This window comes from Siphateles boraxobius, unplaced genomic scaffold (assembly GCF_051911475.1).
Source record: "Siphateles boraxobius isolate OS27281-9 unplaced genomic scaffold, OSU_SipBor_1 215, whole genome shotgun sequence".
Classification (NCBI taxonomy): domain Eukaryota; kingdom Metazoa; phylum Chordata; class Actinopteri; order Cypriniformes; family Leuciscidae; genus Siphateles; species Siphateles boraxobius.
Genome location: NW_027508828.1, coordinates 248,816 through 267,488, shown reverse-complemented (window position 1 = coordinate 267,488; position 18,673 = coordinate 248,816). Strand labels below are relative to the sequence as shown.

The 18,673-nt window shown below is 38.4% G+C and overlaps 1 protein-coding gene across 3 annotated transcripts in view; it reads left to right on the top strand.

The window, feature by feature from the left end:
• The window catches only part of tpp2 (tripeptidyl peptidase 2), a 51,685-nt gene that overhangs the window by 15,296 nt on the left and 17,716 nt on the right, over positions 1-18,673 (top strand). For all 3 annotated transcript variants that reach the window (XM_077238008.1, XM_077238009.1, XM_077238007.1), the window contains exons 6-21: positions 459-622; positions 1,482-1,636; positions 3,070-3,146; positions 5,245-5,372; positions 6,272-6,520; positions 7,316-7,431; positions 7,877-8,048; positions 8,741-8,898; positions 10,076-10,152; positions 10,230-10,336; positions 11,236-11,390; positions 12,580-12,696; positions 13,200-13,300; positions 13,605-13,701; positions 14,640-14,777; positions 16,329-16,573. In XM_077238008.1, coding sequence (XP_077094123.1) covers positions 459-622; positions 1,482-1,636; positions 3,070-3,146; positions 5,245-5,372; positions 6,272-6,520; positions 7,316-7,431; positions 7,877-8,048; positions 8,741-8,898; positions 10,076-10,152; positions 10,230-10,336; positions 11,236-11,390; positions 12,580-12,696; positions 13,200-13,300; positions 13,605-13,701; positions 14,640-14,777; positions 16,329-16,573 — 2,256 coding nt within the window. The remainder of the gene's footprint in view (positions 1-458; positions 623-1,481; positions 1,637-3,069; positions 3,147-5,244; positions 5,373-6,271; positions 6,521-7,315; positions 7,432-7,876; positions 8,049-8,740; positions 8,899-10,075; positions 10,153-10,229; positions 10,337-11,235; positions 11,391-12,579; positions 12,697-13,199; positions 13,301-13,604; positions 13,702-14,639; positions 14,778-16,328; positions 16,574-18,673) is intronic.

The window sequence follows — 18,673 nt, the reverse complement described above, 5'->3', positions numbered from 1 at the left end:
AAACCGACATGTCTCAGAGAGTGATTCGTTCATTTTGAATATGATTCAGGAAAACCGAGATGTCTCAGAGAGTGATTCGTTCATTTTGAATGTGACCCCTGAAAACCGAGATGTCTCGGAGAGTGATTCGTTCATTTTGAATATGACTCAGGTAAACCGAGATGTCTCAGAGAGTGATTCGTTCATTTTGAATATGACTCAGGAAAACCGAGATGTCTCAGAGAGTGATTCGTTCATTTTGAATGTGACTCAGGAAAACCGAGACGTCTCAGAGAGTGATTCGTTCATTTTGAATGTGATTCAGGAAAACCGAGATGTTTCAGAATCATATTCAAAATGAACGAATCACTCTCTGTCTATCATCACTGTAAAGCTGATTTTGAAACAATCTATATTGGTAAAAGCACTGTATGATGACTTGACGTGAGTGTGTGTGTGTGTGTGTGTGTGTGTGTCAGGGCTGTGGTGGACACGTCTGAGACGGGAGAGCTGTCGTCCTGCACCGTCCTGAGCTCGTACCGAGAGAAACAGGAGTACGCCACGCTGGGACACGCGGAGATGCTCAATTACTCGCTGAACATCTACGACGAGGGAAACACGCTGTGTATCGTCACTAGCGGAGGTGAGACTGATGACAACGACTGATGACCACGTCACACACGTGAAATTAAATTAAATATACTTTATTGTCCCTTTTGTAACGGACTCAATAGCCAGCATTTCACCAAAAAATGATACACAATTATACATAAACACCATATACACATAAAATTAAATAGACTTTACTAATTCATGATACACATACGTTGTGATTTATAAAAACTACCGCTGGGCAACGATTAATCACATCTAAAATAAGAGTTTGTGTTTACATAATATATATGTGTGTGTGCTGTGTGTAATTATTTTGTATATATAAATAAACACACATGCAAGTTTCTCTGTTGTTGCTATTTTAGTTTTTTCCTCACTCAGTTATATGTGGGAAAGGAACGTGTAAAAATATAGAAGTGCAGACAATGCTTGTCTCTTTAATGATTACATTTATATATTTATTTTTATGTCTGTATAATAAAAATAGTTTTAAAAGAAAAAAATCTTCCGCTGACTGGGGTTTATAAAGGGAGTTTTGGCGTACGCACAGTTTTATAAGTCTTAATATTATTTACCGTATGCCATTTTTATGTTTCGGGCGCATGTAGACTTTTAGTAAGAATCCTACGCACAGTTTTATAAATGAGAGCCCAGATGTCAATATCAGAGGTGGGAGTAAGTCACACATGTGCAAGTCACAAGCAAGTCTCAAGTCTTAACCTTCGAGTCTCAAGCAAGTCATGTGACTCGAGTCCCCCATCTCTTGTCAATAGTGAAACATCCGTTGTGGTATTTTTATGCTATTCAAGAAAAGATACACATGCATCAGTCCTTCATGTAATTGATTGCATGTGTACCTGAGTATTGATGTGTGTATGTGTTTGCAGGAGCTCACGGGACACACGTGGCCAGCATCGCAGCGGGACACTTCCCCGAGGAGCCCGAGCGCAACGGCGTGGCCCCGGGAGCCCAGATCCTGGCGCTGAAGATCGGAGACACGCGTCTCAGCACCATGGAGACCGGCACCGGCCTCATACGAGCTGTGAGAGACACCTGTCAATCATCATCACATCAGGGCTGTTCATGCGCTTCTGTGACCTGATAGCTATCCGATAGCGAAAAGACCAGGTGTAAATGCCGAATTTAAATCCGATCCGATTGTATATTTTGCTTATCGATTCCTAATTCCGATTCCAATAAGGTAAAATAAAAATAAACGTGTGAGAGCGTATTATAGGCTAAATGTCATGTTATCGATATGACGGCGCTAGTGCTGCCGCTTACAACACTGCTAGTGCCGATGAGCAGCTGAGCATAACGCGCAAACTATCACAAATCAAAGTGTGTAAGTCCCAGATGCTTAACACACAATCATCTTCATTAAAAGTGAAGAAACGAGACGATCTCACCATCGCTGTTGCCGCTCTCTCTTATTGCGGTCTTTGATTTTGGGATTAGCTGATGATCAATAAAACAAACTGCTCATATCTGTTGCTTTCGCTGACGTGAACTCCATTAAATCTGCATATAGCGCGGGAATTGAAGATAGGATTTATATCCGTTTTGCAAAAACACATTTATGTGAGCAGGTGTAAATGGAATGGTTTTGATAAATCGAGAGCTATCCGATCAGGAAACGCGTGACCAGGTGTAAACGACCCAACGAGTGACATCATCAAGAACTATTGCTTCAGGGTTACTTTAGTGTTATTTACGTGCTGTTATAGTATTTTTAGTGAGCTTTTATTTGCATATTTTCCATTTTTTTGTTTAGCCGAGTCGTTTGTTATGTGCTTTTTAGATTTATTTTAATATATTTAAATTTTATTTGAGTTTTAGCAATTTAGTACTTTGTCGGACTTCAAATTTTCGTTCAAGTTTACGTTTTTTTTAATCATATATAAAGTTAGTATTATTTTACATTAACAACGGTCTCAAACTGGGTTTCATGGAAATGTTTAGAGAAAAACCGTAAAAAATGTAAAGAGAAGCAAATAAAAATAAGTTTTAACTAAATAAATTTGTGTAAAGTAAACAATAAAAAAAAAAATAAAAAACATTAATAGAGTAGACTAAATAATTATTGATTTAAATAAAAATAAGAAAAGCAGTGTGTATATATATATATATAATGTAAAATGAATAAAAGATTGGACCATGTAAATAACTAAATAATTTGACTAAAAAAAATAAGTGAAATTTGATTAAGATAAATAATAAATGAATACATTTGATTACAATTAATGAAATAGATCTATCATTAAACTCAAAGATATAATATAATAGACGCATTAAATATGTCTGAATGTCATTCATTAGATACAAAATATCAAAACTCACCAAAACATTCAGAAAATATCCTGCAAATACAGACGTTGATCACATTCACAGGTTGATAAATGTGACGAGTCAACAAAGACTCCTCTATCACGGGTGCTTTATTGTTTGTGTTATATATCTGTTTATTTTTTGCAGATGATTGAAGTTGTAAACTACAAGTGTGATCTTGTGAACTACAGTTACGGCGAGGCGACGCACTGGCCAAACTCAGGGTGAGTTTATACATTTATAAACATGTGAATGTGATTATCAAGTGTCTGTTATATTATATCTTTGAGTTTAAAGAGATGTATTTTATTAATTTTAATCAAATGATATTAATCAAATGATTACACATGCAAAACTAGTCGTTGGATTCTTTGAGTAATTAGTTGCTCCTAAGCAGTGTTGGGTAAGTTACTCTAAAAAAATGTCACTAATTACCTCTTTAACAGTGTAATAATTAGATTACTGTACTAATGAATAAAGTATTTAATTACTAATTACTTTCAAAATCCCCATATCAACCTCAACCCGCTGAATAATACAAGGATAGACATTAAACTGCTTTAATTCTACTATAAAATAACTTTTTTAAATTTAATTGTAATTTTTTATTTAAAACTATAAAATTGCATGAATTATGCTAAAACAATTTAAAAGGAGAAGGTTACATAATAAACATACTTTTTAACATCAGACAGTAGATTTTGATGTTAAACCCACAGTAGTTTTATATAGAATTGTTCTAGTTTATAGCAGTGGTTGTAAACTCCACCGTTCTGCATGTTTTGTTATTCTCCGTTATTAAACGCCTGATTCAGATCATCAGCTCGTTAGGAGAGACTTCGTTAACTAAAGTGAGGCTGCGTTTACACTAGCATTAACATGCCATCAAGCAGATCGGATCATAGGATGTATCGCAGGATTTAGCTCAATTACATCAGAAGTAACTAATTCAATTACAGAAAGATTAAGAGTAATCCCTTACTTTACTTTTTCGAGGGAAAGGTAATTAAATTACAGTAACTAATATCACTTAAAGGGATAGTTCACCCAAAAATGTAAATTCTGTCAGTATTTACTCCCCCTCATGTTGTTCATCCCCGTAAGACCTTCGTTCATCTTCGCAACACGAATTAAGATATTTGTGATTAAATCTGAGAGTTGGATCACTCCTCCATAGGCTTCTAAGGGATTGACACTTGTTCCCCGAAAAGATATTAAAGACATCGTTAAAATAGTCCGAGTGACTACAGTGGCTCAATCTTAAGTTTATCAAGCGACGAGAATACTTTTTGTGCACAAAAAAACAAACAAAAATAACGACTTTTTCAACTATTGATTTCCTTCTCTGTGGGCCTCGAGTCAGTTAGCGTAGTGCGATAGCGTAGTGCGATAGCGTAGTGCGATAGCGTTGTGCGATAGCGTAGCGCGATAGCGTTGAGCGTTGTGCGTTAGCGTAGTGCGATAGCGTAGTGCGATAGCGTAGTGCGCGATAGCGTAGTGTGATAGCGTAGTGCTACGTCACACGTAGGCTCACTATTGGCCGACGCTGGTCATGTGTGTGATGCGTGTGACGTACTTCACAGAAGCGCTGCGCTGTTACGCTAGTGAACTCTACGCAATCACACACTACGCTATCACACACTACGCTATCAACGCTATCACACACTACGCTATCACACACTACGCTATCACACACTACGCTATCACACTACGCTAACACACTACGCTAACACACTACGCTATCACACACTACGCTATCACACACTACGCTATCACACACTACGCTATCACACACTACGCTATCACACACTACGCTATCACACACTACGCTATCACACTACGCTATCACACTACGCTAACACACTACGCTATCACACACTACGCTAACGCACTACGCTATCGCACTACGCTAACACACTACGCTAACGCACTACGCTATCACACTACGCTATCACACACTACGCTAACACACTACGCTATCACACTACGCTAACTGACTCGAGGCCCACAGAGAAGGAAATCAATAGTTGAAATAAAGTGTCAAGTGTCAATAATATAAAAACAAGTGTCAATCCCTTAGAAGCCTATGGAGGAGTGATCCAGCTCTCAGATTTAATCACAAATATCTTAATTCGTGTTCTGAAGATGAACGAAGGTCTTACGGGGTTGAACAACATGAGGGCGAGTAAATACTGACAGAATCTTCATTTTTGGGTGAACGAACCCTTTAAAGTGATACTCAGAGATTAGTTCGACCCAACACTGCTCCTGTCCTCAGTCTCGGTGCGATCTCGACTCAGATGTGCTTCTGTCGTTCTCCAGGAGAATCTGCGAGGTCATCACGGAGGCGGTGCAGAAGTATAATGTTCTGTTTGTGTCGAGCGCTGGGAATAACGGGCCGTGTTTGTCCACCGTGGGCTGTCCCGGAGGAACCACCAGCAGTGTGATCGGTGTGACATAACCCAGCGCCTCTCACTATACACAGCACTTTATTATGTTTTATACAGAGATTTGTGACCAAAATAATAATAATTTTTTTTCTTCATCGGAATCGGACTTTTCCTATATTTAATATAACTAGACAACGTTTTTTGTGTAACTGATGCATTTAAAAATATAGAGTCAAACCAACATTTATTCAGTAAATGTTCAACATTTCTCTCATTATCACAGTTTATTCGCTAGAAAATGATAATAAAATATGACAGTAATAATATATTTCACTGGTTTTGTCCGTCCTTCTGTTAGACCGTCTCACACATGAATTATGTTGAATATCTGTCAGCTGTTAAATTTAACTTTATATATAATAATAATTTTTGGTTTGATTGTATCACCTGAATGTGTTTTAGATTTTTTGTCTTAATTGTATGACTTGACGATAGGGTTGGGTATCGTTTGAATTATAACGATTTCAATTTTGCTTATCGATTCCTAATTCCGATTCCAATGAGGTTAAAAAAACAACAACTTGAATATCATTCACATTTAATCTTTTTGCAAAACATTGAATTTTAGCTAAATATTTGATCAATAAAAATCAACAGGCTAAAGAACACTTACGCAAGGAACATACCATAGAGTTGCCCAATATAGTTACTCACGCCTTAAAGTCATATTGAAATGCTCACAAAGGAATCGAAATTTCAATTTTATAACAAGTATTCGATACCAGAATAGAATTTTGATTCCCAACCCAACTTTACGATAGCATTGCTGCTTACTTACTTACTTTACTTACTTACTTTATTTGTATATGTCCCCGAAGGGCAATTGATTTTTTTGCTGACATGGCATTAAAAATACTAATGATGATGTATAATCAGCTCTTGATGACCCTGGTGTGCAGGTGTGGGCGCTTACGTGACGCCTGACATGATGGTGGCCGAGTACTCGCTGAGAGAGAAGCTTCCCCCGAACCAGTACACCTGGTCTTCGCGCGGGCCTAGCACAGACGGCGCTCTGGGCGTTAGCATTAGCGCTCCCGGCGGAGCCATCGCCTCCGTCCCCAACTGGACGCTCCGCGGCACACAGCTCATGAACGGCACATCCATGTCCTCGCCCAACGCCTGCGGGGGAATCGCCCTCGTGCTCTCAGGTGCACACATGCCGTCTGGAGATGCAGGAATATAAATATTATTCAACTTTAAAAAAAAAAATGTGTTATGATTTATTTCTCAATTTTTTTTACTTTTTACCTAGAAATATGAAAATTTTTAAATATACAAATAAAAGTAAATCTAAAAATGCTAAATTACAAAATGTCAAATTTAAAGTTAATAAAAATCTGAAATATTAAAACATTAAATATTATCAGATGTAATGTGTATATTAAAAATGTTTAATTAAATTAGTTTGTTCCTCTTTGTAACCTTTAAACAAAAAGAGATACAATAGGATGCCAATGAAACAGTGGGTTACAATACAAATAACAATAATAAAACAGAGAAAAGAAAATTAAATAATTAGAAAACATTTTTAAAAAAAATGTGGTTTATATAAATGCTCTTGCAAGTTTATATAAGACCAGAACGTTTGCATGTATTCATTCATCCCAATAAATATAATAAAGGTTACAAACTAATTTAATTCAACATTTTTTATATATGCATTACATCTAATAATATTTATTTTTAAAATTTTACTTTAATATTTCAGATTTTTAATTAACCTTAAATTTGGCATTTTTATAGTTTAGCATTTTAAAATGTACTTTTATTTGTATATTTCATAATTTGTGATAAGTCACAGTTTATTTTATTTTGCTCTCCTCACTTACATAAATGAACTATAGTGTCCTGCGCACACTAGTGAAAAAAATCAAAAATGATATCTGGTGTCTGGATAATTGTTGGTTTGCCTGTGTGTGTGTGTGTGTGTGTGTGTGTGCCAGGTTTGAAGCAGAACGGAGTGTGTGCGGCGGTGCCGGCGGTGCGGCGCGCTCTGGAGAACACGGCTCTTAAAGTGGACGATATCGAAGTGTTTGCACAGGGTCACGGCATCATTCAGGTACTGAGACATGAGTGTGTGTGTGTGTGTGTGTGTGTGCTGGTGTTCACGGATCATGAGTGTGTGTTTGTGTGATGTGCAGGTGGATGATATTGAAGTGTTTGCACAGGGTCACTGCATCATTCAGGTCCTGAGACACGAGTGTGTGTGTGTGTGTGTGTGCTGGTGTTCACGGATCATGAGTGTGTGTTTGTGTGATGTGCAGGTGGATGATATTGAAGTGTTTGCACAGGGTCACTGCATCATTCAGGTCCTGAGACACGAGTGTGTGTGTGTGTGTGTGTGCTGGTGTTCACGGATCATGAGTGTGTGTTTGTGTGATGCGCAGGTGGATGATATTGAAGTGTTTGCACAGGGTCACGGCATCATTCAGGTCCTGAGACACGAGTGTGTGTGTGTGTGCTGGTGTTCACGGATCATGAGTGTGTGTTTGTGTGATGCGCAGGTGGAGCGTGCGTTCGACTACCTCATGCAACACGTGTCTCTGCCCACCAGTGGCCTGGGCTTCAGCGTGACCGTAGGGTCTCAGAGAGGAATCTACCTCAGGGAACCGACCCAAGTCACCGGCCCGTCCGATCACGCCGTCGGCATCGAGCCCGTGTTTCCGGAGAACTCAGGTACACACGTCACAGAGGAACTGAATGTGTTCGAGCTCATTTCAACCGTTGCATTGTGCTGAAAATCCCTGATTTGGTGTTCCGGGGTCAAAAGTTACCCGTTTTTTAAATAGCTTATAAATCTCTCATTATGCCATATTACCACCATATCTTGGATTTAATCTGTTTATCAACTTGTTTTCTTTAAAATCCCCCCGTAGTCAATCATTTTATTCCTTAAAACTCACCAAAATTACATATTTAAAAGTTTTTTCCTTTGAAAAAATGTCTTTATGCCTTAAAATAGCTTGAATGTAACGCGACACCTTTGCCTCATTTAGTATGCGTGGTTCTATGAATATGCAAATGAGCCCCGCCTCCACTCACTCAGAGATCCACTCGTTGGCGATCACACGTTGATCTGATTGGTTACAAGGTAGTTTGTGACGTCAGAAACACCAGCGATTTCAAACCGTGTTTTTGAGACTGTCTTTGGTTCACTGCAGTTTTAAGGAAAAAATACTCAGCAATGCTGTCGACTTATGAATTTACACATGCTTTGTCTTAAAGCATATTAAAAACTCCACATAGACATATAAAACAACATTAAAAGCTGGATTTTCACCACAGGGGGACTTTAAATTCGTATACACTCATAACTAGACTAATGACTTAACTAGCACTACAACCAGACTAACACACTTTCTCCGCAGAGAACTCGGCCCGTATCTCTCTGCAACTGCATCTGACTCTGGTCTGCAACGCTCCTTGGGTTCACTGTCCGTCGCACCTGGAGCTCATGAACCAGTGCCGCCACCTGAACGTGCGCATCGACCCGCTGGGCCTTCGAGAGGGGCTTCACTACACCGAGGCACGACACCACTTTCACATTCCCAGCATTTAAATGTCCTGAAATGCGATGTGTGTAAAAGGGATAGTTCACCCACAAATTGAAAATTAGCCCATGATTTACTCTCCCTCAAGCCATCCTAGTGTATATGACATTCTTCTTTCAGACGAATACATTTAGAGTTATATTAATAAGAGTCCTGGCTCTTCCAAGCTTTATAATGGCAGTGAATGGCTGTTTCTGTTTTGATGTCCATAAAAGTGCATCTGTCCATCATAAAAGTGCATCTATCCATCCATATGATGGATAGATGCACTTTTATGATGGATAGATGCACTTTTATGATGGACAGATTCACTTTTATGATGGACAGATGCACTTTTATGATGGACAGATGCACTTTTATGATGGACAGATGCACTTTTATGATGGATAGATGCACTTTTATGATGGATAGATGCGCTTTTATGATGGACAGATGCACTTTTATGATGGACAGATGCACTTTTATGATGGATAGATGCACTTTTATGATGGATAGATGCACTTTTATGATGGACAGATGCACTTTTATGATGGATAGATGCACTTTTATGATGGATAGATGCGCTTTTATGATGGACAGATGCACTTTTATGATGGACAGATGCACTTTTATGATGGATAGATGCACTTTTATGATGGATAGATGCGCTTTTATGATGGACAGATGCACTTTTATGATGGACAGATGCACTTTTATGATGGATAGATGCACTTTTATGATGGATAGATGCGCTTTTATGATGGACAGATGCACTTTTATGATGGACAGATGCACTTTTATGATGGATAGATGCACTTTTATGATGGATAGATGCACTTTTATGATGGATAGATGCACTTTTATGATGGACAGATGCACTTTTATGATGGATAGATGCACTTTTATGATGGACAGATGCACTTTTATGATGGACAGATGCACTTTTATGATGGACAGATGCACTTTTATGATGGACAGATGCACTTTTATGATGGACAGATGCACTTTTTTGGACTTGGAAGAGCCAGGACTTTTTTTTATTTTTATATAACTCTGATTATATTTGTCTGAAAGAAGAATGTCATATACACATAGGATGACTTGAGGGAGAGTAAATCATGGGCTAATTTTTATTTTTTGGTGAACTGTCCATTTAATGCTGGTGTTTTGCAGGTGTGTGGATTCGACACGTCGGCTCTCAGCGCTGGTCCTCTCTTCAGAGTGCCTATAACGGTTATAATCCCTGCCAAGTGAGTTCAACTACCCACGCCTGCGTCCGTGACGGTGTGTTTTCTGTTGGTGTGTGACGTGTGTTCGTGTCTTATAGAGTCACTGATAGTCGCAGTCAGGAGGTCTCGTTCACAGACGTCCACTTCAGACCAGGACAGATCCGGCGGCATTTCATTACAGTTCCTCGTGGAGCATCATGGGCAGGTAATGTGAGTTTTGGTTTACCTGGCTGAGGAATCTTTAAAGGAGTAGTTCACTTCAGAATTAAAATGTCCTGATAATTTACTCTCCTCCACATTATCCAAGATATTCCTGTCTTTCTTTCTTCAGTCGAAAAGAAATTTGAGGAAAACACTCCAGGATTTTTCTCCATATAGTGACTTTAACGGTTTGGCGTCTCGACACGATCCCAGCCGAGGAATAAGAGTCTTATCTCGACTAACCAGTGGACATTTTATAACAAAATAAACATGTATATACTTTATAACCACAAATGCTCGTCTAGCACTAGCTGTGATGCGCCACACATTACGTAATCACGTTGAAAGGTCACGCGTGTTCCGGTTCTGAAATGTAGGGAAGGACGAAAATCTCGTTCTCATTTTCTTCTCCAACTTCAAAACCGTCAGACATCGTTGTTATGGCGTTTGACTTAGTCTTTGCAAGTTCACTTTGTAAATATTGGATTGTACTTGCGCCTATGTCATGCTTGACCTTTCAATGTAATTACGTAATGCGTGTCGCATCACAGCTAGAGCAAGACCAGCATTTGTGGTTATAAAAGAATATAAATGTTTATTTTTATAAAATGTCCACTGGTTTGTCTAGATAAGACTCTTTTTCCTCGGCTGGGATCGTGTCGAGACGCCAAACCGTCACTATATGGAGAAAATCCTGGAGTGTTTTCCTCAAAAACCTTCATTTCTTTTCCACTGAAGAAAGAAAGACATGAACATCTTGGATGACGTGGAGGAGAGTAAATTATCAGGAAATCTAAATTCTGAAGTGAACTACTCCTTTAATGCTGCAATCGTGACATCACTGGTGTGAACGAATGATGCATCTGTGCAACGCAGATCTATGATCTATGATTATTCTCTCAGAGATCTCATTAACGTCTCACTCTGGAGACGTGTCGTCGAAGTTCGTCCTGCACGCGGTTCATCTGGTGAAGCAGCGAGCGTATCGAGCCAATGAGTTTTATAAGTTCTCATCTCTGCTGGAGAAAGGCTCGCTCACGGAGGCTTTTCCTGTGCTGGTACGCAATACATACATACTTTACATATGTGATTAAAGGGATAGTTCACCAAAAAATGAAAATTAGCCCATGATTTACTCATCCTCAAGTCATCCTAGGTGTATATGACATTCCTCTTTCCGAGGAATACAATCAGTGATATTAAAAAATTAAAACTCTTCCAAGCTTTATAATGGCAGTGACTGGCCGTTTCTGTTTTGAAGTCCATAAAAGTGCATCATCTATCGAACATAAAAGTGCATCTATCCATCATAAAAGTGCATCTATCCATCATAAAAGTGCATCTATCCATCATAAAAGTGCATCTGTCCATCATAAAAGTGCATCTATCCATCATAAAAGTGCATCTGTCCATCATAAAAGTGCATCTGTCCATCATAAAAGCGCATCTGTCCATCATAAAAGTGCATCTGTCCATCATAAAAGTGCATCTATCCATCATAAAAGTGCATCTATCCATCATAAAAGCGCATCTGTCCATCATAAAAGCGCATCTGTCCATCATAAAAGTGCATCTGTCCATCATAAAAGTGCATCTGTCCATCATAAAAGCGCATCTGTCCATCATAAAAGTGCATCTGTCCATCATAAAAGTGCATCTGTCCATCATAAAAGTGCATCTGTCCATCATAAAAGTGCATCTGTCCATCATAAAAGTGCATCTGTCCATCATAAAAGCGCATCTGTCCATCATAAAAGCGCATCTGTCCATCATAAAAGTGCATCTGTCCATCATAAAAGTGCATCTGTCCATCATAAAAGCGCATCTGTCCATCATAAAAGCGCATCTGTCCATCATAAAAGCGCATCTGTCCATCATAAAAGTGCATCTATCCATCATAAAAGCGCATCTGTCCATCATAAAAGCGCATCTGTCCATCATAAAAGTGCATCTGTCCATCATAAAAGTGCATCTGTCCATCATAAAAGCGCATCTGTCCATCATAAAAGTGCATCTGTCCATCATAAAAGTGCATCTATCCATCATAAAAGTGCATCTATCCGTCATAAAAGTGCATCTGTCCATCATAAAAGTGCATCTGTCCATCATAAAAGTGCATCTGTCCATCATAAAAGTGCATCTGTCCATCATAAAAGTGCTAGTTTTCATTTTTGGGTGAACTATCCCTTTAATATTAGTTTTGCGGTGTTGATCAGGTCACATGTTCATCTTGTGTGTGTTTCTCAGCCAGGACGGACTCTGGAGTTGTGTGTTGCTCGCTGGTGGGCGAGTCTCGGTGACGTCAACATTGATTATGTCATTTCCTTCCACGGGCTGGTGACATCACCCTCCCCTCTTCATATTGTGAGTCGGTTCAGGCTTACGTATTTCATAGCACTTTTCTGCTAATACTTTTATTCATCAAGGAGGCATTAAAATGATCAAATATGACATTTATAATGTTACAAAAGATTCTATTTAAAATAAATGCGTTTCTTTTGAACTTTCTATTCATCAAAAAAAATCCTGAAAAATAAAATGCATCAGTGTCCACAAAACCCTGATAATAATCATATTATAGTGATTTCTGAAGGATCATGTGACACTGAAGACTGGAGTAATGATGCTGAAAATTCAGCTTTGATCACAGGAATAAATTACACTTTACTATATATTCACATAGAAAACAGCTGATTTACATTATAATAATATTTCACTGTTTTTACTGTATTTTTGATCAAATAAACGCAGCCTTGGTGAGTGTAAGAGACTTTCAAAACATCATAGAATCATGGTGCTAAAGATTAAAGCACCGTGTGTCAGATGTGTTCATTAAGGACTTGTTTCGTGTGTTCCTGTACATCTAGCACGCCTCTGAAGGGATTTCTAGTTTTGAGGTCTGTTCTCCATTGAGATATGAAGATGTTTCCCCAACAATCACATTGAAGAACTGGGTTCAGCCCCTCAGGTATCCGCACAAAACACAACGATCAGTGAATAATGTCATGCTGACTTCAAAGCCTTTCCTAAGCTTTTTAAAGCATCTTGCTCTCCTGGTCTAGTGTGCATCAGTTTACAGACTCCCTGTCAGAATGATGTTCAGTAATGCCCATAAACACAGTTTAAGTGGGATATGAGGTGTTTTAGATCGTAAACCACATGAGCTAAAGCGTTCCTCTGGGAGATCTTCAAGTGAAATGCGTTTAAATACTTTATTTGTCTTCATGTAATATATATGATGAACCTCTACTGTGTGTGTTTCTGCTCTATAGGCCTGTGAGCGCTAAAATCAAAGCCCTCGGCGTCAGAGATGTGTTACCCAACAACAGACAGCTCTATGAGATCGTCCTCACCTATAATTTCCATCAGGTGGGTGTTTCTGCACGATATTGAAGAAAAATGCGATATGGTAATGCTTAAAGTTACTTAAACTATCTTTAAAATATATTTAAAATGATCAGAATCAGAAATACTTTATTGATCCCCGAGGGAAACTCTTTGTCACATTGCACACCTGTGAAGGCATAGGAAAAGAATAGTAATAGATAAAGAGTATATAATATAAGCGTATAAATATAAAGAAAAAGCTTTTTAGGTGTAGGTTAAAATTATATAACCTACATACGTGTTTCAGTTTTTTTTGTGACAAGAAAACATCCTTACAGCTTTTGAAAGTGAACAATGTGTTTTACTATCGCATTATTTTAACATCAGTGTAAACTAGGTTTAGGGTTTCAAGTTATCCAACATTAGGATTATTTAACAACAGAACGTGGATAATCAAATTTAAAATAAAACACTGCTTAGTTAAAAAAATAATATATATACTGATTATTAACGCTACAAAAGTTATTCAGCCGAGAGCAGTGAGTGATTTTCTTTGTCTTTTGTTTATAACCCAGATTAATGCAAGCTGTTGCGATATTCATATCTCGATATATACATTTGCGATATTTCGATAAACAGGTGAAACTCGAAAATTAGAATATCGTGCAACATGTATTTCAGTAATTCAAATTAAAAGATGAAACTAATATATTTAGTGTATATATAACTATATACATATGCATGATTATACTTTTCAGAGGGCCAACATTTCTGTATTTTAAATCCTTTTTTTAATTGATTTCATGTAATATTCTAATTTTCTGTGATTTTGAATTTGTTGTTTTCATAAGCTGCAAGCCATAATCATCAAAATTATAACTTTTGCACGATATTCTAATTTTCTACGTCTGTGTCCTTACATTTATCGTGAGTTATGTTTGTGTTGTCGCCACAATGGTTGATTGATGTTGATTTTTCAGCCCAAGAGTGGCGAGGTGATGCCCAGCTGTCCACTTCTGTGCGAGTTACTGTACGAGTCTGAGTTCGACAGTCAACTCTGGCTCCTGTTTGACCAGAACAAGAGGCTCATGGGATCTGGAGATGCCTACCCACACCAGGTAACCAGAACAACGCCGCCCTTCACAGTGCGCTTCTTCAGCACAGTATTGTAGCGGTGCAGCGGGTCGCAGTTGATCGTGATGCGTACGGATCATATGAAGGTAAAAGAATAGCAAAACTCGAGAGCACGTAGATGTGACTTTGAGAACTTTGCAATAAATATTCGTACTTGTACGCTAAAATGTACACTCACCGCTCCAGTGTGAAAACCTGTCAAATAAAAATCTGAAGTTGAATGTTGAAATTTGCACTCGCAAACAATAGTCACAAACCTGTATTATGAAGCTGCAGACAAGCAGTCACAAATGTGTAAAATGCCATTCACAAAAATACAATGACAGACACAAAATTGTAGTTCATATTTGCACTTATTCTTACATTCACATTCGCAGTTCATCTTTAATTAGGCAGTTGCAACTTCTCAAATCTGTCACTATTTTAATTTTCACGGCTTGACTTTTGCTATTCTTTTCGTGATATATAGAAGCAAAACTGACTTGTGCACTTGCAACTCAGTGGTAGTGGGGGGGGGGGGGTGTTCAAAGGAGACGTTTTATTGGTTGGCGCCTAGCCAATGAAATGGGACTTCTATTGTACGTGATGATGTCACGAAACCCCCATCCTCGGAGACGTTCTGAAACGTTAAAATGGCTTAATGCATTAGACTGATAATAGAATTTATTTATTTTAATATCAAACTCAATAAACACCATATTAATAATGCATAGCCTATTATGTACGGAAAAGCAGATGAGCACAGAATGTGATGATAGAAAGCAAATTTGTCTTCAGTGCAAATAGACCTGCTCCCTGTGTTTTATTAATAATGTATAACGAATTGTGTGTTTTTAATTTTTATAACTGTTGGTCCATTAAGCCTTATTAAGCATTTTCTTGGTTTTCTATGGGAGGAAAATGCTTAACGTACAAATAAAAGCGTTGCATTCATATTATGTGCTCATTTGCTTTTCTGTACGCTTTATTAGTATACTGGTGTTTCCTTTGGAGTTTGGTCTTATTGGTCATTTTCTGTGCTCATCTGCTTTTCGGTTGAATGCCCTTTCTTGAAGCCCGATTGGTTGACGTATAGTAAAGTGTAATTTATTCCTGTGATCAAAGCTGAATTTTCAGCATCATTACTCCAGTCTTCAGTGTCACATGATCCTCCAGAAATCACTATAATATGATGATTTGATGCTCAAGAAACATTTATGATTATTATCAGTGTTCTTCAGGATTCTTTGATTAATAGAAAGTTCAAAAGAACAGAATTTATTTTAAATGGAATGTTTTGTCACATTATAAATGTCTTTACTGTCAGATCAATTTAATTCATCCTTGATAAATAAAAGTGTTGAATTCTTTTATTCCTTTCCCCCAAAAAATAAAATAAAATTCTTACTGGCCCCCAATTTTTTTTTTTTTCTGATCTGAAAGATGATTCGATCCGTGGCTCAAACCCAGTAATTTTATCCGACTCGTGAGTGCTGTGACCCGTCGCGCCCCTACAGTGTCGTGTCCCGGCTCTGAGGTGTGTTTTGTCCCCTCAGTACTCCCTGAAGCTGGAGAAGGGCGATTACACCGTGCGTCTGCAGGTGCGTCACGAGCAGCAGAGTGAGCTGGAGCGTCTGAAGGACCTGCCGTTCCTCGTCTCGCACCGGCTCTCCAACACACTCTCGCTGGACGTCTACGAGACCCACCGGGCCGCCATGATGGCCAAGAAGAAGTCCAACTCCCTCACGCTGAGCCCCGGGGCCTCGCAGCCCTTCTACGTCACCGCTCTGCCTGACGACAAGTGAGTGTCCGTTAGCCACAGCTAATGACGTCTGAGCCGCCAGAGGATTGTGGTCGATTTTTATAGATATGCCCTAGCAGAAACCACATAGCAACACACTGAAAACATTTGTGAAACCTTAGCAACACCATAGAAATTTCATAGCAACACTCGAAAAACACTCATAACACCCTAGCAACCACTCAATACACCATCACAACCATAAATCAATGTCATAGCAAATGCCTAACAACCACATAGCAACAGGCTAAAAATCACTTATAACGCCTCAGCAACCACATAGCAACACCTTAGCAAGCACACAGAACACTTTAGCAATCATATATATATGCCCTAGCAGACACCACATAGCAACACACTAAAAACATTTGTGACACCTTAGCAACAACCTAGAAATTGCATAGCAACACTTAAAAAAACACTCAGAACACCATCACAACCATTTATCAATGTCCTAGTAAATGCCTAGAGCATCCTACCAACCACATAGCAATAGGGTAAAAGTATCTATATGATTGCTAAGGTTTTCTGTGTTGTTGCTGAGGTGTTGCTATGTGGTTGCTGATGTGTTATGAGTTATGCCCTAGCAGACACCTCCTAGAAACCACATAGCAACACACTAAAAACATTAGTAACGCTCTAGCAACCGCAGAGCCCCACGAGTATCATCAGCATAAAAGTGATAATGTATTAAATAGTAAAGGGCCTAAAACTGAGCCCTGAGGAACACCAGACCAAAACTGATCTCAGACCTGTAACCTCCCACGCCAATGAACTGGGAACGCTCAGAAAACAGGATTTAAACCAGCATGTTTTCATTTTTTATCTTATTATTTTAATGTATTTTTATTTTATTCTTGTAACATGTAAACTGAGAGCAAACTGAGAATATTGAGAGAAATCTGCTTGTCAAATGCGTGTATATTAGATGCGTCGTGTACAGGTCTTAAAGAGACAGTAGCCCTAAAAGTAAACATGCAGCCGCTTGTCTTTAAAGGGATAGTTCACCCAAAAATAAAAATTCTGTCATTATTTATTCACTGTAATGTTGTTCCAAACCTGTATTAATTTATTTCTTGTGCTGAACACAAAAGAAGATATTTTGAAGAATGTGGGTAACCAGACAGTTGCTGGTCCCCAGTGACTTCCATCGGGAATAATATACTATGGAAATCACTGGGGTACATCAACTGTTTGGTTACCCACATTCTTCCAAATAACTTCAACAGAAGAAAGAAACTTATTCAGGTTTAAAACAACTTGAGAGAGTAAATGATGACAGTTAAAAATTTTGGGAGAAATCTATTTAATGTTATTAAAACAACAAAACACAGAGGAAATCACTCACTGCTCTTGACTGAGAACTTTAATAGTAGCTTTAATAAGAATCAATGTATAATTTATACAGTGAAGACTATATTTGGCTTTGACTTTGACTGAACATTTGCTCTCACTTTGCGGAAAAAATATCGGGATATATATGGTACATCGATATTCAGCCAAAATATATCGGGATATGACTTTTGGTCCATATCGGCCAGCCCTACGCGCCACTGATAGCAGCGGCAATGAGCACTTTGGTTACTTGATTTAAAAAACAACACATTTCAGATTGCCTCTTATTTAACAAACGAGCGAAATGAATGCTCTGCTAGTTAACTGGAGAGGTTTTATTTATTTGTATTGTTACATTCTTGCCGCGAGATGTTTCAAAAATGGTGGGGACACAATCGACCTTGGCAAAAGTGGTGGGGACATGTCCACCTGCAAATTACACCTATGTGTTCCAGGAAATATATATATATATATATATCTATTAGTGCTGTCAAATGATTAAAATATTTAATCGCGATTAATCGCATTAATGCCATAGTTAACTCGCGATTAATCGCACATTTTTATCTATTCTAAATGTCCCTTGATTTCTATATGTCTCATTATTTTTTCTAATTTTAATGCTCTTATCAACATGGAAAAGTGGATCAGCAGTAAGTTTGTTCTTAGCTGTGGTATCCATGTGCTTCTGTCTGAAGTCATCCATTGTAGAGCTTAGATCGGGCCCAAAAAATCAAGCCCGACCCGAGCCCGGGCGCATTGTGT